A 22,737-nucleotide genomic window follows, 5' to 3' on the forward strand; every position below is an offset into this window, starting at 1 on the left:
CAGGATAAAGACATGCTGTGGAAGAGAGACAGAGGTTAATAACAGATATGATTCAATGCAGAGAGGTCTGTTAATACATAGTGAGTGAGAAAGGTGACTGGAAAGGAAAAACTCAATGCATCATGGGAATCCCCGGCAGCCTACGTCTATTGCAGCATAACTAAGGGAGGATTCAGGGTCACCTGGTCCAGCCCTAACTATATGCTTTAGCAAAAAGGAAAGTTTTCACATCATATATGAAACACCAGCTTCCAAACTGGCGATTTTATTTCAGCTGCGAAATCTGATCTCTCACTATGTTTCTATCACTCCACCTTCAGCATGCACCTTCAGACTCTGGGGGATATTATCCAGTTTGAACTGATATCAGTGTTTTTGTGTTTGTGCTTTGGGAGCTTTCAATGTGCTTTTCCAAAGTAAAATTATTCTTAAATTTGTTTCAAAGTGTTAATAAAGGATTTGTAAGAAGTGTATTATTATAGCCAGTGTTGGGGAGTAATAGAATACATGTACCGCCGTTACGTATTTAAAATACAAAATATGAGTAACTGTATTCTGTTACAGTTACCGTTTAAAAAGGTGGTATTTAGAATACAGTTACTTTGTTGAAATAAATGGATTACACAGCGGTTTTTCCTGTTTCATATGTTAGACTATGCCCTCTCCATGTTTGGTGATTCCACGCTGGTGGAAACCCAAACAAAACGCGCATGAAAAGGCTCTAATGCCTTTGCGGCCCACATAATGACATGACGAAATATTTTTTAAAATTATTATTCCAAAAAATTATTCAATATGAAGGCAATAGGTAGAGTGTAAGCATGTAAATATAATAATAACCACTGCAGCCAAGAAGAGAGCCTGACGAGCCCAGTTGTAAGTAAGCTATTAAGACTCGACTGTACACCGTGTTCGTGTTTTCCTCCAAAAACAATAAGTTCAGTTGGAGCAGCCTTTCAACGCCTCTCTCTGTCTCTCACTAGCAAAGTTGACCAAGACAACAAAGTAAAGCTAGTTTTGGGCGACGAGCCCGACATGAACCCGACGTATTAGCCAGAGGTCCCTTTACTACGGTTCGGAGCTGTTTTATATACCTGCGGAATAGTTTTCTATACGAGATCGCTGCAAAAAGTGCAGCCTTACCTAATGTCCACCAACTGTTACTCATTTTATATTAAGATTTAAACATCTAGTTGGTATTGGTATGGTGACTATCCTTCAGTAATAGTAATAAATCACACAGCAAAAGCATGATAATATATTAAGTAATCCAGAGTATTCAGAATGCGTTACTCTCATTGAGTAATGTAATGGAATACGTTACAAAATACATTTTGGGGCATGTATTCTGTAATCTGTAGTGGAATACATTTTGTAAGTAACCTTCTCAACACTGATTATCACAGTCATATCTCCAGGGTATAGTTATAAATGACAAAACAGAACAGCACAACTTTAACAAAAAAAAGCAACAGGAGACACATTAAAAACACTGTCTCCAAAATAAAACAGGAATCGACTACAAGTGAGACATGAGACTGTGGACAGGGCAACACAGGAAGCACAGGGAACAGACACAATGAAGGATATCAGATTAACTCAGCACAGGAAGCTAAACCTTTCAAACTCTCTATAAAATCCAAAGACCGTGACAAATAAAAAAAAAAAAAACTATTTTTATTCCAAATTTTTCTCGTTTTTTTCCTTATAGTGCAGATAAAATAATTCACTTTAAGAATGCTCAGCATGATCTTTCAGAAACATCGCACATTAGAAGCGTTCTGACATAGATACCACCTCAGTGGTGCTTGAGCATCCTAGATTTTCTCTCTGCTTACTTTATTTCAAATAAATGTAGTCCCTGTTCAAGCCCACAGACTTGTAGCTTAAACTCAGCCTCTTCATGATAAATGGACTCAGGTTGTTTCTGTTGCGTGCTCTTTTGTTAATTTTGGGTTCTGTTTGCTGTCTGAAGCCTCTGCAATGTGTGGCTGTTGTTTTAGAGCCACGATTGCTTAAGTGCATCCAGATGTTTGTTAGCGTGGGCCATACAGTGCAGGGAAATGATCCAGGTGACACATGGACGGTTTGGAGGCCATGTATTAGAAAGATGTGTGGCTCTGATTAAAGTTTGACTTCCTTAGTAATATTATTGTCGTCTAATCCTCTCCTCCTCCATCACTCGCACACCAGGTTCAAAAGCAGCAGCGATGGAGTTCTCTAACAGCATGTATGACCTGGGTTCCCCCGTCAGTGCTGGACCGCTGCAGGTCCTTCAGTTAGCTGAGGACCTCAAACTTTCCTTGGAGCTTCGACCCAGCCAGGAGGAGCGAAACAGCCTCCGAGCACAGCTGCCTGCAGAGACGGCGCAGGCTCTTGTAGACTGGCTGCAGAGCGGAGCTGTGAGTACACTGTGTGATTCATTTTGATGTTTCAGTGTTGATCGTCTTCTACAAGCAGTGTTTATGCACAAAATTGTGGCATCAAATGGAAACGTGACTTTTCCTTTGTCTGTATTTGAGTTTGTATCAGTGGATTTCAGTGTGATGGATCGGCTTTGACTCTTTGTGCCATTGTTTGCCCCGTGTTTAGTCTCTGCAGCTGAAAATGAGCATCATTCCACACTGGAGAGTCTGCGCAGCTCATTTTGTTATTCTCGCCTTCTAAGCGTGAGAATTCCTGTGTTCTTGTTCCTGTAAAGCATTTTTATATATTTGTTTCTTCTACTTGAATTTTCAGGCCCTTTGTGTTTGTTAGTGCACGAACAAGGCTGAAAGGCATTTTACATGCACCAAGTCTCAATGCAGCCTTTCCACTTATTAGTGCGGTTATTTAACAGTCTTGGATGTGTATATAGATTCTTCCATGAAAAATCAACAAGTGCATACTGACTGTTTTTTTTTTTAATAGACTGATAAAAATGTTCATGCCTTTATTAAATACTTGTTAAATATTTAATGTGCAAAGAAACCATATTCTGTGGGGGTTTCAGCGTTGACTCACATGTTTGTGGTGATTTCTTCTGTCTGCAGGGGAAACCCTGAGCCTAACAAAGGCATGAACTTATTAGTACGTCTTTGTGTACATGTTCAGTATCTCAGGTTTTCTGACATACTCGGATTACATCTCACACTTAGAAACTCAAGTCATTTTAGCAAGATGACAAGCAAGCAAACACTCCCTTGCTTTCGTGCTGAGGTAACAATTATTGTGTAGCACATACTCGATACTTAATTTACTTGCAATGAACTAGGGCTGCCACAAACAATTATTTTTATAGTCGACTAGTCATGTTGACTAATCAGATCATGCATCCATTGGACGTAAAACATACAGCTTATTGCACCAGCAGCATCTGCTCTTATATAACTATCATTAGCTTATAGCTTTAAGTGTTTAAGGTATGTGCTAACTAAAAATAAAGACAAGATGATAGTTTGTTAAATTTTAATGAAATTTGCAGATTGTTTCAGTGAAGTTTAATAAACTCCTTGCTATCTAAAATATAACAGGACACCGGAGTATATTCTGGAGCATCTCACACTTCTGATAATCAGCTGTCTGCTTGATGTTTATTCAGCTGTGTAAAAACTATAACTTTAATCTCAGCCAAACCGATTTACTCAGGAACAAATAAAATTTTAAAAAAAGCCAAACAATAACATTTTTAAGTTATCTAAGTGACTTATATATCATGTTTAACCTGAGTAGCGAAAGACAGCGGTGGGTTTGAAAACGATTTGCCGGGAGTCTGGTGTTCTCACGGCTCTAGTTAGCCTAGCTCCCGGCTAGCTATCGAGCTAGTGGGTAACAGACGTCTCCGAAAACGTCGGAGCGCTTTTGAAAATATGTGGTGTCTTGATAAACTGAGCAGATATTTGAGGTTTACACAGCTACATTCCCGCCTGAAAATACGTTAAACGTTTATTTTGTAACATTAAAACTAACTAGCTGCCGCCATTGTTGGAAACTGAGCTGGGCTGCTATGAATTCTGAGACAGAGCTACTTCTTCTTCTTCGGGGTTTAACGGCAGCAGACATCCTTGTACATGCAGTGCTGCCATCTTCTGTTTCAGTCCGGTATTACACTCTTAAATCCTACTACTTATTCCTGCATCTTTTGTGATCTTACAAAGCTTCAAACGACGCGTCGACTATTAAATCAGTCGTCGACGATTTTGATAGTCGACGTAATCGTGACTAGTCGACTAATCGTGGCAGCCCTACAATGAACTAAAGTGCTGGACATTTTCTCCCAAATTATTATCAGCTAGTTGAAAAGTCAGCTCGACAACTGGATTACAGTTCAGTCTGAAGTATGACCGGGTCAAATACCTGTGAGCTTAATGCATTTGATATTATTTTCTGTATGAACTTAAATTAGGCTGTGGCTATGTGATGGCAAAATGACTTCGGACTTATTGTCGCTTAAAATCCCACAGCCAGGGCTGACAGAGCCACAGTCTTAAAGCTGACGTTAGTTCATAAATTGGACACGGTATTTGTTAAATTAATTTTTATTTGTGTACAGAAACTCCAGTTAAGCGCTGAACAGTGGTCTTAATGTTTCTGATATAACATTTTCATTATGTTATATTGTATTTTTCTTCAGCATATAGTGATGTGAGTTTTTTAACCTTTCCTGACAATCCCAGTGACTTATTTCCTCTTCAGGAGAACCAGGGGGAAAAAATCAGACTAATAATCCAATTTAGAATAGAATACAATAGAATAGAATTCAACTTTATTGTCATTGCACATGCACAGGTCCAATCCAATTTTATTTATAAAGCACTTTAAAATACCCAGCACAGGAACAAAGTGCTGTACAGAAAATAAGTTAAAGCAATAGAATAACAGAAAACAGCAAAATAAATAAATAAAACACATAAAACATAAAGTTAAAACAGCCCTATATTAAAACAAAAACAAGATAAAACACCATAGAATCACCTAAAAACAACTAAAATAAAATAAAAACCAACATCTCACGTGGTGTCAAAGGCCAGGGTAAAGAGGTGGGTTTTCAAGAGTGAGTAATAACTCATCAAAAACACAGGAAAGAGTCAAAATTAAACGCAGGTCAATGGACAAGGGTCACAGATGTCTATACAAATACTGCATGCAATGCTGCTTAAATGGAATTTTGCACAATTCATTGCATTCACACATTGTCAGACTCGCAGTGCTAGCTCCAGCAGCCGCCTTTTCTTGCAGGTTAACCTTTTCACTCATGCAGAATGCGGTTGCACACTTGATACAGACTACATACAGCAGGGAGGAATCACTCATGTTCGTGCAGATGACTCTCCACCTGGAGTGCTACCATCTACCGGCTTTGGTTAGTGGCAGGTGGTTGTTTAACGTCATAGATCCGACAGCTAACTGGTGCTGTTCATTAATAAATTAGGAGCCGTTGGTTACATTCACCCACGTTCTGAAAGGGGGACGCTGAATGTGTGTACTACAGCTGTTGGGATATTTCAGGCTGGATGTAGCGATGAACAGACAGACTGCCATCCGTAGAGCTGGAGCGCTATCAAAGCTGAAAACACACTATTACACGCTTTGTGAGATCTGTTTCGCCTCTCAGTAAACCGGGAGTTCATTGAGCTGTTCATTTTAAATTTGCAGTGAGACTCTCGCCATCCTAAGAGATTACACAGATGGGTTAGAAATTTGCACTGTATGCTCAGTGTACGTGTCTCTGTGGAGACAAGTTATGTTTACTTGCACTCAGAGCAGCGTAGACTGGCTGGAGACGCAAAAGTAACAGCAGCCGATTTTTTGTTTGGTTTTTTTAGAGGAGGATAGCATCCGAAAAATGAAATCAGACATGCAAAATGTTAACAAAAAGAACCAGATGTTTTGTTTTTTTGTTGAAGCCTCTCTTACAGGGCGAATATTTATTTTTGTAGCAAGTAGATCGGAATGCGTAAGTAAAGAAAAGCTGGATTCATCTGTTCGGTCAGCAGCGATTAGTGCAAGAGTGCTGGTTCAGGATCACAAACAGACTGCTTTCATTAGTCATTCAGATTCAATCCAAATCCAACGCATGTTTCTTTAATCTGCATATTGTGCGGAGGGTGCTGTAGCATATGCTAGTGAAGACGAGGCTGCCTGCGTCTCAGAACTAACGGAAACAAGATGTTCAGCTTTGAAGTTGAGTATGATCATATTCAGTGATTTGACAGTGAACGAACTCACATGCAAGTATTGCATTATCTAGTGTTTTCACAGCGTGGGGACAGTTGCCTTGGGGTCAGAGGGGTCAGCCGAAAGGTCAGAGCAAGAGGAAGAGGAGAGGAATTTGGCTGCTGTGCTACAGAATAGCTATTCTCTGCTGCACAGGCTCAGCATGTCTCTGTGAGGATGAGCTCAGGGCTCATTTGGTCTCTGTCCCAGTCTGACACCACGTTTCATCTATTCCTGCTTTCTTTCTTGCTCGCTTCTTTTCCTTTTTTGGTTTCCTGCTTGTTGTCGTGCTTTTCCTACAAACTCATACTTGAGCTAATTTGGCATTGACAGCTAGACATATACAGCGTGCCAGAGACAGGACGATACAGCTAAAGTTACCCTCCCGATGTCTGACTATAGCTTTGATACATCATCTGAAGTTTGGTTATATATCAGTGAAACATGTTATCAGGGTGTGTTTTGCTCCACATATATTAACCCTTTAAAGCCGGTGGGAGTGGGCACGCTCCGTTTTGCGTAACTATTTTTAAATCCTGGTAGCTCTGCAACCACGTAAGCTAGCGCAATAATTTTTTTTGCATATGAAACCGGAGGAGTTGCACTTACATCTTATGCCATCAGCTTGTCCTCGGTCACAGTTTCCTTCCACATATAGCTTTGCAAAAACTGCATAAAAAGCACTTGCAGCAACAAAAAAATAATAATACAGAAACACGCTTTGCCGATCTGATCAGCTGTTCGTAACACTTCCTATGTCCATCAGCGTGAACTATCGCATGTCCGCCATTACCTGCCCGAAACCAGAAGTGACGTCATTTGGCGAAAATGTAGTTTTTTACCATCAGAGCCTCATGAGTCTATACTGGTGTTTTTAAAAGTTATGTTTGACTTTATGACTTTCTGTGTCGTTTCTGGGATGCTTAGGACTCATATTGCACTGCTGGAAATAGTTTATTTTGATGCATATGCTGTTTTTTTTTTTTGCAAATTTGTACTATAATATTTATTTTAGTTTTTCCTGCAGTATATAAAAATTGGTGTATTTCAAAAATAAAACTATGAAGACACTCAAATTTCCTGTGGTGGGAAACTATTTTGTGCAACTTTTTTGTATTTACAGTTTTGAGGGATAAGCCTCTTAAATTTCTCTAACTAGAAATATATGTTAAAAAAACAAAAACGATTTTCAATTTTTTGGTAGTTTATTGCACTTTTTTGCAATTTATGTAATTACTATGCACTTAATGCAGACATATTATTAAAAATCTGGGCTATAATGGTTGTATTGATGTATATCAACTTGAAATGCTCCCAAAAATGGCTCCACAGCATGTAAAAATATAATATAAGCTCTGGCGGACTTGGTTCTATGGTAGGTCTTAAAGGGTTAATGAAAGCATTCCTTTTCTTTTTTTAATGTTTACACTAAAATCCGTTTCACATCATGGGTCACCTCTCAGCATGTTGCATCTTTATTAACCCTTTCATGGATTTCATCAAAAGGAGGAAATAAGCGGAGAGATTTAGGACAAGTTCCATTAGGTTCTCCTCAGAGACATCATTACATCTCCATTATTATCAACTTCCTGTGCAGCTTTCCCTCCCTCACACCCTGTCTCTGTCCTGTGTGGCCTTTCAGCCAGTCCAATATCTCTGTTTATGTATACTCTTTGCTATTTTACCCCCTCTCCCTCTTTCTTTTCCTTCATCCATTCTTTTTCCCTGTGTAAAGCTACTGTTCCTGCTCACTGATACTTTGCATTTATGGACACATTCCATTTAGTTTTTAATGCAAGCTTGTTTGTAAATGAGGTCGTTTCTATTTAGGCACTCAAATGTCTGTTGAGAGGATTGCTCAGGGCTGCTGCTGTAAGGTAGGTCTAACTGCTCCAATACATTATAGCAAATGTGATACGGTTTGATGTTTGAAACCTTGCAGCTCAGGCAGATCTTTTGGTATTTTGTGAAAAATGTAGTTTTTTGACTTTCCTGCTTTTGTCATTTATGTGAGGTTGTTTTTTTCTTCTCTTGCCGAGTTTTGTCCTGCAGCAGTGCAAAGTTTTACCCACAGTTATTGAGATGGAAAGTAGATCTTGGAAAGCAGCGTTTTGAACTCCTACTTTGTTTCAACAGCAGATGTCTCACATGTTGCACTCAATCACTGGCCAAGCCTCCCTCCCTTCCTCCCTCTTGCCTTCTTTGTTTCTTCCTCTCTTTGATTCACTGCTGCTTTCCTCCACAGCGCTGTCCCACTTTTCAGTCCAAGTTCAGTGTGATGTGCACAGTGTCGTACGTGACACTTTTGTCTTTATTAATATGTTATTTTAATTCATGCAGCCCAGCAGCGCGAGGTGGGTGTTTTACAATAAGGTGCTGTTTTTGGTCACCATTTAAAATCTAACATTGTCTGGAGGCTGTTAATCATCTTCAGTGCCAAAGGCTTTTTCCCAATGCATTAATGCAGTATCACTCCAGTTCCCTGCTTCTTCTTTTTAAGCATTTTATTTAAAATGAATACTCAAAGAGGTCAAGGTAGAAGAATTACTTGTTCTTTCTGTTCCTCTCCCTTTGTGAGTTTAAAATTTTAAGCAAAAGCCAAAACTGTATTTGATCCAGACTACACCGTTCTCCCTTCCAAGTGATTTCATCCCTTTGAGTCTCCGGACCACTGCTTTTAAAAAATTTCTCCTCATCCACATCATCCACTGGAGTCCCTTTGGTGGTTACTACACCCAGTATCACAAGTTAAACTGCAGATGCTCATGAAGAAGTACACACAAGGTGACTTTAAGTTAAAAGCACTGTGTCAGCGCTGAAAGCTGTAGAGGAGACAGGAAAATGACTTTGAGGAAAGGAGAAGAAGCAGAAATAAACACAAACATGCTTTTCTTCAACTTGGAAAGTTCATGCATTAAACTGAGTGTTCAGTTCTTGCGTCAAACCAAGTAGATATCCTAATCTAGCACTTTTTCGAGTTGTGTATTTGTAGAAGGTTATTACTAACTAAACAAAACAAAAACCATTAAAAAAGTTTCTCATAACTTATTTGAGTCAGTAGATCAGGGATTAAGGAGTTAAGTGTGGCATTTCTTTACAGGAACAGTGTCTCACTGAGTCGGGATAATCCACAGTCAACAGTTTCCAGAGGGACTGTTCCTGTAGTGGAAAGCTGCTAACATTGCCTGCAAATTTCAATAGCAGATGAACAAAAGCCTGGCAGATAATCAAGGCAGCTAGATTGTAAGGCTGGCTGCTCCCTCTCAAGCTCATCCTGTCCACCTTCTCCCCCCTTCCTTCGGCTCTTTGTTACTTCGGAAACATGGCTCGAACAATTTCTCTTCAACGATGTAATCCGATAACAACCGATCTCTTTACCCGTCGGCTTCCCGTGGCTGTCATGCGACCGGCTATTGCAGTTAATAATACAACAGCTTCTTGACATTTTTTGTGTTTCTTTTTATCGCTGTATAACTGATTTCAATTGAAAGCCTGTGTGCACTAGTACCTCTTGCCACGAGTTCCCAGAATCCTTTGCGATTTTACCCCTGAATGACGTCACATTTTCAATCTCTATAGCCTGAGCAACAGGATCAAAGTCAGTTGTGCTCTGCAATTAGTCTGCACCCCACGGCCTTCTCTCCAGAGCATACTTCATGCTTCACACATGTAAACACAGGAAGCATCATAAGTGTATTTCTGGCAGGAAGTTGTGATAGCCGGTGACTGCTGCTCATTACTGCTGACCCAGAGATGGTTGTCTCCTGTGTTCTTGGCGCAGATGAACATTTTCAGTTTCCCCAAACCTGCTGAAGAGAAAATATACAAAAAAACTGAACTCTTCAATTTTTTTTATATATAAAAATACAACTATACAAGTTCTTTCAGCAGAAACTGTCAAGAGTTTATTAAAAATGAGATGGAATGAAAGAAAATTTTGTTTTTACAGAGCAGGGTCCCAGGCTACGTCCACACGTACACGGGTATTTTTGAAAACTGAGATTTTCCGTTTTCGTTTTAAAAAATAATCCCGTCCACACGTAAACGCAGAAATGAAGGAAAACATGCCAAAGCAACAGGTGGCGATATATTCCTAACCGTGCAGAAATGTTGGCCAATCAGAAGTCTAGAAGCCTCGGTGGGAAAAAGTAAACAAAGCTGGGGGATAGAAGCAGAACCGAGTTGTATGTGTGGAGGGACAGTAACTGTGTGTGTATATGTAAGCATTTAAACACTGCAGAGAGAACAATTAACAGTATTGTAGAAATTCATTTCACCGAAGCAATAACGTGGCGCACAGTGTGACGTCAAAAAATGCGCACACCTTTGACGCTGCGTTTTCTCAGTTTTCTCCGTTTTTCTCGTCCACACGTAAATGTAAAAACGGAGTTTTTAAAAATCTCCGTTTTCAGTGACCGAAAACACCGTTTACGTGTGGACGAAAGGTGCAAACGCATAGAAAAATCTGCGTTTTCAAAAATACCCGGGTACGTGTGGACGTAGCCTCAGAGTTAATGTTTTCACTCAGTAGTTTATTATTTTTGTTATATTTCTTTGTTTGTTTTTGTATTTTACATTGAAAAATGGATTTGTCTATAATACAGCCATGTGTTGGCAGAAGATGCCAGAATACTCATTCAATTCAATTCAATTCAATTCAATTCAATTTTATTTATATAGCGCCAAATCACAACAAAAGTCACCTCAAGGCACTTCATAGGTACAGAGAAAAACCCAACAATCATATGACCCCCTATGAGCAGCACTTTGGCGACAGTGGGAAGGAAAAACTCCCTTTTAACAGGAAGAAACCTCCGGCAGAACCAGGCTCAGGGAGGGGCGGGGCCATCTGCTGCGACCGGTTGGGGTGAGAGAAGGAAGACAGGATAAAGACATGCTGTGGAAGAGAGACAGAGATTAATAACAGATATGATTCAATGCAGAGAGGTCTATTAATACATAGTGAGTGAGAAAGGTGACTGGAAAGGAAAAACTCAATGCATCATGGGAATCCCCCGGCAGCCTACATCTATTGCAGCATAACTAAGGGAGGATTCAGGGTCACCTGGTCCAGCCCTAACTATATGCTTTAGCAAAAAGGAAAGTTTTAAGCCTAATCTTAAAAGTAGAGATAGTGTCTGTCTCCCGAATCCAAACTGGAAGCTGGTTCCACAGAAGAGGGGCCTGAAAACTGAAGGCTCTGCCTCCCATTCTACTTTTAAATACTCTAGGAACAACACGTAGGCCTGCAGAGCGAGAGAGAGAGAAATGATAGTTTTTTTTGGTTTTTTTTCTTAGACAATTTTTACACTTGAACTTAAAGGAGTGGGTAGAACTATTAGGAATTAAAAAGGAAAAGAGAAATATCGGGGTGCTGTTTTACCCTCAGCTGATTTTGGTCCCCCTTTTGTTCTCAAAGCACAGTAGGTAAAAACCATTCACTGCATATAAACATGGAGACCTTTGACAAAATCTGAGAGTGACTGCAGTCGTCAGGCTGTGACTGTTTGCAGGAATGTCTGCTCCTATCAGGTGACCGGAGCTTGTGATCAAAGTGGTCATGAGTGTTCAACAGCCTCAGGGTGTAGGGAACCAATTAGTCACCACAAGTTGTGATGAATTAGGAACTAGCTTTGTCAAACTGAATGCGTCCAGTGTTCGATGGTTTTTCGTGTGAGCCGATTTAATGCAAGTTTGCTCGGCTAATGTCATCTCAGGATGGTGCTGCGTGATGGTGATGATCTCTCTTGTTCACAGTATTCAGAGTATTTTCCTTTATTTGATAAAATACTGCCATTTGGTATCCAAATGACAGTATTGTCACCATGCAAAATATTGCAATACTATGTTGTAGCTACATGCCACCCTGTTTAAAACGATTATATTCACTTATCTCATGGGGTTCAACAGTTTTCTGCCTCATTTGAAAAATCTATAATGTGTTTTCCTTTCATCATTTTTATATTTTTCACCATTCTTCATGCCCCTCCCTCTAACTGAGGACAAAAAAGAATTTAGATAGTAGATAGTTGGTGTTAGAGATTAGAGCAGGACCTCCCGGAGGCTGCTGGTGGAGATGAAGCTTGAGACTTGAATGGAGCCTGAAAGATGAGAGGCAGTGATGGGGAGGAGGCAGATTGCACGAAGGCGACTGCAAAGGAGAAAGATGCGCAGTGAGATTTAAAGTACGCAGCGTGAATGCTGATTGGTCTGAACAAGGCTGGGAGAAAGACGATTGGACTAGACCGCTGATGTCACAAACAGCTTGACAGCTTGTAAAAGTGGAAGAGATTTGAAGCCCAACACCTGGGAGCAGACAGATGTGAGACTGTAGATCTACCTTATTGAACTTGCGCATAAGCTTCGTTAAAACGATGCATGAGACAGACCTTCTGCTTGAGCATGCACAGGAGCGTGAAAGAGGCAGAAAGGTTGTATTAAGAGACAAAGTTGGAGGAAGAAAGTGTGGCTATATCAAAATTTACAGTATTTTGACATATTACAGCTCTATTTTCAGTAATACAAAACATGACTCCATGAAATTCTAGTTTACATCCAACTTTTTTTTACATTTTAGGACTTGAATCACCTGTAATCATCTGCACAAAAGTGCTATTTGTTACTGGGGTTTGTGTGGCTGTAAATAAACTTGCCGTTCAGACCAAATGGCTGACATTGTTGTGGTGGACTCAGTAAATACACAGGAAATGGAAACCCGAGCTAAAGGGCTTAAACATGTGGAGGATCACACACAGAGACAGACGGACAGGAGGCAAAGAAAGCGAGGCAGCGTCTCCCGGCACTGCGACTTAATTAAAAGAGCACGCGAAAAAAAAGGAGGGAGACGGGACCTCCTGGCATGATTTGTGTTTGTGCTGACAGTACAGCCTGTTGCTGCTTTGCCCGCTTATCTGACATCAGATGCTGCTGCTTTAGAGGCTACATATGAGAGCGGGAGAGAGGAAACGTAGGCCAACACTGAGACACAAACAGATGACAGAGAAAGAAGAAAAATGGCAAACCCTCCCACCGTCCCCCCTCCTTCTTTTTCGGCTTGACCATTTGGCTGTCAGATGGACCTCGGCAGAGAGCGAGAGAGAGAAAAGAGGGGGAACGATTCAAAAGTGAAGAAAGGAAGAAAAGAGAAGGAGAAGGGGAAAGGAAGGAGGGGGACCGACAACTCCAACCAGAACGGGAATAAAAGAGGGCGTGGAGGAGGCAGAGAGCGTCCAGGGAAAAGGACAAATAAGTTGGAAAGTGAAGAAGGGGAGTAAGTAGGGAGAGGGAGAGAAAGAGAGGGACGAAACAGTGGGACTAAAGAAGGAAAGAGAGAAGTAGGAGGAGGGGGACCGAGCAGGGGGGAGTTTTCCCTCTGAGGAGGCAGAGATCATAAAAAGCCCTCCTCCACAGCTGTGAACATCGCAGTCACACGCACACTTGCATGACAGTACTCACATGCTGCAGCAGTTTGCTCAGTCCACTGTTAGTTTGTGAAACTTGCACATAAGACACTCAGAGGCTGACGGTCCCATAAGAACACAAGAAAAAAGGCAGGGCAGCAATGGGCTGGGAGCATGGAGACTCCCATTGACTTCTACAGACACTTCTCCTGGCTGAAAAAGGTGAGTTAGGGTTTGTTTATATGCGTCTTCTTCTTCCCCCCTTTTTAAATATATTTGTGTCTGTCCTTGTTGCACATTCCTTTCATTAGATCGATGCCTCGGAGGGAACTTTTAGTTGGAAAACAGAGAGAGGGGAGAGATGTTTGAAGGAGAAGCTGCCGTCGCAAAGCAGTTGTTCCACTTTAGATGCTTGACATTGTCCTGCTGTTATTGTTTTATTTCCTGGCGACAGACTTTGTGATGTAATTTCCCTCAGCTCAAGAGCTGGACTGCATCTCCTGTTGTTGTTGTTGTGTTATGAAGGCACGCATCCACGAGGACTGTGTTATCAGATTGGAAATATTCACTATCAGCTGATTGTTGTTGTCAAAGCAGTGTCTAATGCTCTGGGCTGCAGGATGTGTGTTGTAAAGACATGTGAGCAAGTCTTTAACTGATGAGATGTCACATTTGTCTGATTTAGGTTTATTTAATTTATCTTTAAAATCGTGAAGCTATGATGCTTTTAAGTGTTTTACATTATTGCAGTTTCTTTCTTCAAGATGTGACCTTTAAACTAACATTCACAGATCATTCACAGAGTTCCAGCAACTGCTAAGATCAATGGCAAAGATGAAGGTGACAGTAAATCAACTTATGCTGTTTTTATCGATGCCTCTCTCTGGGATTTGTCCTGTGAATATATATGATAAGAATTTAGTTGTGCAAAAAAGAAAAACGGTCTCCTTTCATGCAGTTTTCTGCACTGAAGGTGTCGCTCTGTCTCTTTTAAGGGGCTCCTTCACATGCTTAAAAGATTTTGCTGCATTTTGCCTCATTCACATCTGTTTCTCTAATATCTAACATTTAACGCTAAAGCTTTATTCTACTCGGACTTCGCTGACACAGTGACTAATAATAGAAAGTTTAAGCCTGTCAGTGAGTCCCCCTAGACTTCTATGAGCCTTGTGTCATTTCTATGGATTATTATTTTATATTTTGCCACAGTGGACGTATATTTTGAGAAATGACTCTTCACCAGGGCAGAGAATGTGTAAAAACAGGCTCTTTGTTTGACTTCTTGAAGTAGACCTGGACTGAAGACATGTTGGCCAGTCTGCACTTCGTCACACTACTTCAAAAGGCTGTGAGAGGGTCAGGACTTGGTTATAAGGTTAGATAAGAGCATCTTACCACTTGGCCACCAGATGGTGAGTTACACAGTAACTCAGTTTTATCTTTTAGCTAAATGAATGCGATGAATAACTTTCATTTCAAAGTTTGCTGGGATAAAAAATATCCATCCATCCATCTTCTACTGCTTACCCAGGTCCGGTAGGAGGGTTCAGCACTCTAAGCAAAGAAGCACAGACTTCCCTCATTGCATTCATAAAATCACCAGTCAAGAGGTTTGCTAAACTTACCCCAAACTAAGGTTTATTAATGGCTCAATCTGGAGCACTGATACAATCTAACTAGTAGGCACGGCTACAACGACCCAGCTGAAACTGTCCTGAACTCTGTTTTGCTCTGTCAGTGCATCGTTGTGATTTTCAGCTGCCTCTCAGTGTTTCAAATCGTCCAACAGATTACTGACAGGATTTGTTTTACCGCCACGTCTGCATCTTATAATGTATCTGAGGTAGAGTGAAGTTAGGAGTGAAATAGCATTAAATAAATGAACCCTTAAAAAGGTGCACAGATGCATCTGTGTGTGAGGATGTACATCTGAGTTCTTTTACTTGCTGTTGACCTGGCCAGCATGTATGAAATTAGCATTAGCATGTTCAAACGTATTTAAATTAAATTAACATTATTTATGCAAGGTGTTCATACAATCTTTTCTTATTTTTTTTTCTTTTAATTTTGCACTTGGGTCCATATAGAAGTAAATAGTCCAAGTTACTCATTAAGTTTTGTTAAAAATGGAATAAAGCCTTTGTTAGCATTCAGCCGATTAGCTTGATCTCAGTGCTAGCCCATGTGAGTTGATACTCTCCTGAGGCTACACATCTCATTCTGGCAGTTATAACTCTCATCACGCTGCTTCAGCCTTCACAGTTGCTTTGCGACCACCTCAGTGTCCTGGATATGATCATTTATTCTTGCTTTGTTCTGTGGGTGGGTGTGGGCTTTCCACATATGCTCAGGGAACATCACAGGGTCCCACAACAGCAAAGCTGCCATTTTTAAATTGTTCCAGATACGACTACAGTGATACAAGTTTATTAGACCAGTGTAAGGTTTTTATGTTTCTGTAATGATCAACGCACCAGTGTGCAGAAGTTCAGGCAATTTGACTTTCTTCTGTTAATTATTTTTATTCAGTTTCACTCACTTTTCTATCGATATTAATTGTGTTTTATTGTTATACAGCACTTTGTGGCTTTTATGTCTTTGAAAAGCACCATATAAATAAAGTTCACTCCCTTACTTACTAATCAAAATTCTATTTTTAAAGCTAAAATACAATTATCATTGCTATCTATGAATTTTCAAATGTAGTGCTTTACAAAAAAAAACTCCAGAGTGTACAGTTATTTACTTGCATTTGAAAAATTTGTTTTAATGTTTGAATTGATTAACTTCTGATTTCTCAGAGAAGTCCAGTGCGCCAGCTCAAATTTGGGCATCAAAATCGGAACTCAGTTAATTCAGTGTTTTTATGACAGTTGGTCTGATACAATTGTTAAATAAGCACTGTACATATTTACTTAATGAGGACCAAATTAGCAAAGAGTTTTAAAGAGCAAATTAGGTGATCATTTTGTTTAATCCGTGTGTGATGGTTATTTCCAGACAGAGAAAAGGCCATTTATTTTAGTAGTATACTACAGCGGTCCCCAACCCCCAGGCCTCAGACCGATACCGGTCCGTGAGTCGTTGGGACCGGGCCGCGAGAGTTGAGGCTCAGGTGTGAAATGTATGGTTTTCAGGGTTTTCAGCGTTGTGATGGACCGAACAGTGAAGGAAACTTAGGCACAGGTTAAAGTCCAAAAAAAAGATTTTTTATTTAACCCAAAAAACATAATTGGTTAAATCATGCAAAAAGAATCAAAATCTTGGGCCTATAAAAGAGGTCAAAATAACAGAACTCTACTCAAAGTTGACAACACTACTGATAACTCAAACAAACTGACCTAACTTAACAAGACAAAGGGGAAACTTAAATAGTGGCTGATCAGCCCACAAAAACAGGAGAAGGGGTAAAACACACAAAACCTAACTAAACCAAACATAGTGAACTCCAATTCTCCCCCATGGTCCCGAGTTATGGCATGAACCAATTTGTAGTCTTCCTTTAAAGCTCGCTCCGCCCCTTTTCCACCTCTTGGCTCCTTAATCAAGGGACTGGAACAGCTGCAACCAAGGTAACTCAGAAAACAAAAGATTAATCATACATAACAGTGTAAACTAAAATGTGCGCACTTATTTTAGAATGCAGTGTTATGTGGGTATGTGAATGAATTCTAAACCAAAACCAGTTATTTATTGTCCTGTAAATTAATTCCTATATTTAAAGAAAGACAAATGTGAATGCGATGTTACTTATAAGCTTCTACACTAACATGGTGGGTATTACCACTGTGTGGCTGTAAGTGCAGCCATCACAGCGTTATTTTGTTATCGTTTTTATAGTTAACTCGGTTTTCCTGGGTCTTTTCACGTGTGTTATGAATAAATCTTATTTTTTTCGGTACCGGTACTAGTTTTATTTTGTTGTATTTATCCGCGACACTTTAAAGGCCGGTCCGTGAAAATATTGTCGGGCATAAACCGGTCCATGGCGCAAAAAAGGTTGGGGACCGCTGGTACACTAAACCAGCTATCATTCCCTTCTCCCACACTGCCAGCTTGGTCCTGTTTCCTTTTTCTTTGTCTTTTTTTAAACAAACGTAACAGTAAACAGCTGTTTTCATCTTCGAATTGCTGAGGCTAACGTGATTATAGTGGTAAGATCAAGATGAAGGTTAATCAAACTTGGATCTGGAGAAACAGAAATGACAATTCATCCTAAATGCCACTGACTCACCTTCAGATTCACTTTCCACACTCAGTGGGACTGTTTACTGTCAAGCTGAGCAGACAGCAAATTGAATTGGACTTTAAATTGCATTTAGAGACACTGTGGTGTGACTAGAGAGAATACCTAAGCTAATGTGCCGCACACGCTGCTACAGCGCTAAATCGAATGAGCACTCACGACTCAGATTAGGACCAACGAGGGACGAAAACCAAAAACTAAAAGCATTTGGTTTTGGATAGAAGGTCAGGCTTCGACTTTGAAAGTGAGCAGTAAAATTCTACATGAATTTTGTGGACGTACATGTTGCCTGCTTACAGAGCGCTGACCGTTGGAGCACTTTTATGTGAATCACTTAAAGTAGGTGGGTAGTGTGCTGCATGTTGTCATGCATTCTTAAACACTGGGATCATGCACGCCACTGTATGTCATAACAGTTCCACCCATTCCACTGGCCACAACATTTATTGTGAATACACCGAGAAAAGTACGACTATAATAAAACCAACACCCTGAAAACATGTCTGCATTCATTCCAGTGTAATCATTTATATTGAGATGGACCCACACCCAGTTTCACACCTTGGCTCAGGCGATTAGAGGATCATCAGGGGGTCCTTTTGTCCCTCTGTGGGGGGAAACTCCCACTAGGTTTATATCTGGGACTCTCCACCATTTGACCTTAGAACTGAAGAAGCTTTTGGGATGAGAGGTGAAACGTCTTCAAGTAACTTAAAGAAGTCCAGACGCTTTTCTTTGCAAGCTCCTTTGACTACGATGACCTGGATGACTGAGAACCTTCACGGACATATTGAGTGGATAGTGTTTCCTCACCTCTTGTGCAAAGCCTTGTTAAATATTTGGTCTGCTGCAGTGAAGTGTACTCACTTTATATAAATTGTACTAGAACTATGATTAGAATTTCATTAGTGTTGAATAAAATATGAATTTTATGGTCCTGTTTTTTGAGAGAACATCCTGAAAAAACTTAAAAGGTAATTGCGTATTTAGGTCTAAATGATTTAAATATTTTCTTGGCTGATTAGAGGAATTATTAATTATCATAAATACCTGATTTAATATATTTGAATGAAAATGTGCTGTGTAAGCAAAAACCACTCAGTATTTATTTAACTGATGCTCCACCCTGTTTTTACTTGTACTGGAAGTACTTTTACTTCATGATACAAACTGAAACGCCTCTAAAAACTTAATGTTTTCTAGGTTCACAGAGAGAACCTGTTTAATTTAATTTTTACTGCTACTAATATTCTAGTAGTTTTCAGCTAAATTTCCCAGATTTAGTCAGAAGTGCTAATGAAAAAACAACTGCAGAACTGTAATATATAACGATAGTGCAAAGACACTGAGCCCCAAACAGTCTTGCTCTGTCCATTCTCACACAATCCACCAGGCGATAACAGATAAAAACAGACCGGCCTGGTTTCTTTTATCGGTCCATTCAAACGCTGTGTCATCACCACCCTGAAATGGCCTTGCTTCTCTTCGGTCTTCTGATGGGAAGATCTGTGATTACAGCAGATTTCCCACTGGAATGAGAAACTGTAAAAATGTAACATTGTTACAGCCTTACATTTTATAACTTAAGAGACACTCTGAAAGAACCAGTTTGTCCCCCACACCCTTTCTACCCCCGTCTGTTTAATTTCAAGTCTGATAATGGGTTTAATGCATCCATATGGCCCACGTCAGGTGACCTGGCTGGTGTACATCCTGTGACCTCAGCTTCAGACAGTTCATCCAGGATTACAGGCTGATTTTGGGCTTTTTCATTTGTGCGCTGAGACGGCCTTTGAGGGATGAAAGAGACTGATAAGGTTTTGGAAGCTCACTAATGTGCCTTGAAGCTAAAGTTTAGAGTAGTTGTTGTGGCATCAGATAAGAGTTTCGGCTAAAAGCACAAAAAAACCCTCGATGTTTAAGTTTTCTTTAAAACTGGGTCATCGCTATGATAGCAGGAAAGGTCGGCTTCTTGTAGCAAACAGTTACATTTACACTGCTGCATATTTTAGCCCAAAGGCGTTTTATATATTTATTTTTTCTGGACTTTGAAGCTAGTTAAGCTAATCGTAGTTTAGACGGGTGTGGAGTGGATTTTTGGCAGTAAGAGGCTTAAATGTTGATTGCTTAAATGACAGTAATGGTTGTGGGGATTGTTGGCAAATCTGGGCCCCCCTCAAATCTTCAGGGACAGATGCAGAAAGTTCCACCGACACACGATCATCGTTGTACAAGAAAACACTGCAGATGCCATAATCAGCATAGTCTGTGGTTAAAAATGAAGTATCATTTAATTCCACCAAAAACATGATGAGATTTTCTTGAAGAAAAATGTTTAACAAATGAAATATATATTTTTCCTGTCCTCTCTGGACTGTCTCATCTCCTACAGAACATGGACGCATTCAGTGTTTAGTTCCTTGTAGTAATGTTAACATGCAGATTTCCTTTAAAATGTCCTGAGCAACCTCAGCATTCATTTAAAATGCAATTTGAACTCCTACAGGACAAATGCGAGCATTTCATGTTTGCAAATTGGTTGTTAACTTAAGTTTTAGTATCACCAGTGGGATGTTTGATGAATACAGCTACCTGCTGCTGTGGAAATGCAATCAGTGGTAACCAAGTTCAGTACTTCAGATATTAAAACAAACTAATTGTTTTAGTCAAAATGTGCTAACAGCTGAGGTGAACTGCAGTGCTGAGTGATGACAATGTGGTTTTACTGCTACAAGTGATTTTAACATTATCCACAGTCATTTGATTGATTGTAATAATGGATAATAATAACTGTGACACTTAATTCAGGTCTAAATTTCACACACAGTCTTGATATATTACCAGAATGACAATCAGTTCCTTTACAGCTGCTACTGCTTTCTGTCATTTCAGGTGGAAGCAGATCTATACTGTCAATAACAGTCAATACTAGTGTTTCAAGTAGTCATATACAAGGTTCATACTTTCATAACATATATCCACACTGGATGTTTGGTGGTGAGAGGGAAAAACACAATCAAACATGTAGAAGCAGGTGCAAGTGAAATTATCTTTGGAATATCATGAAGCAGCCAAGTAAACACAGACATGGGTGTGAGGTGATTTAAGGGGCTCTGAAAATGGCACGGTTGTTGATGCCGAACGAGGTGGTCGGAACATTTACGAAACTGCTGATCTACTTTTCCCAAATAAAACAGGGTTTGCAGAGCCTGAAATGGTCTGAAAAAAGAAATCATCCGGTGATTTCCCTGTGTGAAAATGCCCAGCTGATGTAAGACGTCAACAGTAACTCAAAGACTCACTCCTTACAACCAAGATTTGTTGAAGAGCACTTCTGAATGTGCAGCACTTCAAAACGTGAAGCAGATGAGAACTAGGAGAAAACCACACCAAGTGCCTACCTGATTGTTGATCACATACATCCCTTTAATGACCACAGTGTACCTTATCTCTGGCAAATAGTAATAACAACAACAACGCCATAATAAATAGCAGTAATACTTGGCTGGGTGGCTGTAGCTCAGGAGGTAGAGCAGGTCACCTACTGATCAGAAGGTTGGTGGTTCGATCCTTGGCTCCTCCAGTCTGCATGTCAAGTATCCTTGGGCAAGATACTAACCCCAAGTTGCTTTCCGATCCATCGGAGTATGAGTGTGTGTGAATGTAGTTAGATAGCACTAAGTATAGATAAAGTGCTTGTGAGAATGGGTGTGATTGGGTGAATGTGGCATGTTGTATAGAGCGCTTTGAGTGCTCCGAGAGAGTAGAAAAGCGCTATATAAGAATCAGTCCATTTACCATTTACTTATCTCCTGGCGGCTGTTTCCAGCCAGCCCATTCTCACTCCCGAGGCGTAACATGCCGACGTTTTGTCACGTCCCGCGGCGTTCCTGAAGAACGCGAAAGGAGACCTTCGGCGTTCTTATGGTACGCGGTGGGTTATGGCTGAAATCCAGTGCAATGACGCTCCCGCGGTAACAGACGTTCCAGCCCTGTATTCCAGCCCTAACCATAACCTTATCCCTGACCTTAACCAGGACTTTAATGACGTTAAATAGCGTGTTTGTAAGCGATTTGAAGAAAAAGAGCGAACATGTGTAGATTCAGTCCAGTCGGTTCTCATATTTCCTCATTTTTCCGAGGTCGTCATTTAGGAACGTGGTGGGTAGCCGAAAACGTAATATGTTGACGATTTGTCACCTAGCGTAAAATGTTACGCTTTGGGAGTGAGAACGTGTTGTTCCAGCAGGATGGCACGCCATGTCTTAAAGCTCAAATCATCTCAAACTGGTGTCTTGAACATGACGATGCGTTCACTGTGCTCAAATGGCCTCCAGAGTCACCAGATACCAACCCAGCAGAGCACCTTTGGGATCATAGATGTTTAACTGACAGCTGTCACGTCAGTATACACCAAAACCTCTGAGGAATGTTTCCAGCACCTTTGTTGAATCTGGTTATAGCAAGATTTCTGTTAAGGGCAAACATAGTGTTGAAGCTCCAGTTTTAAGAGCTCGTTCGGTTTGAGCTGTAACGTAATATTGCTGTTTCCCACACAGTCTTTGTTTGGCATTGATACAATGTTACTGGCCAGTACACGTCACTCTTTTTCTTAACATTGTGTAGGGTTAGCACAAAGTTAAATCTCAGCTGTCACAAGCCTAGCATGCAGTTTAACAGGCGTGCAAATGCAAACTGATTTAGCCAAAGTGTTTCTAACAACAGGTGGTATTTCTAATCTTGCTGACAGAAGCAGAAAATATCATCTTATGAAATGTTTGCAGCAGCATGTTGGGGAGCGGAGGAGCATTCACACATTCTGACTCTTAAAGCTGAGCAGAGAAATGGAAACAGGACAGACATCATCATTCAGGAATAAAGCCATTTAAAAATGTT

The 22,737-nt window shown here is 40.3% G+C and overlaps 1 protein-coding gene across 6 annotated transcripts in view; it reads left to right on the plus strand.

The window, feature by feature from the left end:
- ppfibp2b (PPFIA binding protein 2b) overlaps window positions 1-22,737 on the plus strand; it is a 127,313-nt gene that overhangs the window by 44,639 nt on the left and 59,937 nt on the right. For 5 of the 6 annotated variants that reach the window (XM_087844107.1, XM_087844102.1, XM_087844103.1 and 2 more), the window contains exon 3: window positions 2,194-2,402. In XM_087844107.1, coding sequence (XP_087700233.1) covers window positions 2,194-2,402 — 209 coding nt within the window. Of the gene's footprint in view, window positions 1-2,193; window positions 2,403-13,054; window positions 13,818-22,737 lie in introns of those variants that run through there. The other variant, XM_087844105.1, reaches the window with a different exon arrangement.

The sequence above is a fragment of the Neolamprologus brichardi genome, chromosome 7 (genome assembly GCF_056152115.1).
Source record: "Neolamprologus brichardi isolate AB-2024 chromosome 7, ASM5615211v1, whole genome shotgun sequence".
Taxonomy (NCBI): Eukaryota; Metazoa; Chordata; class Actinopteri; order Cichliformes; family Cichlidae; genus Neolamprologus; species Neolamprologus brichardi.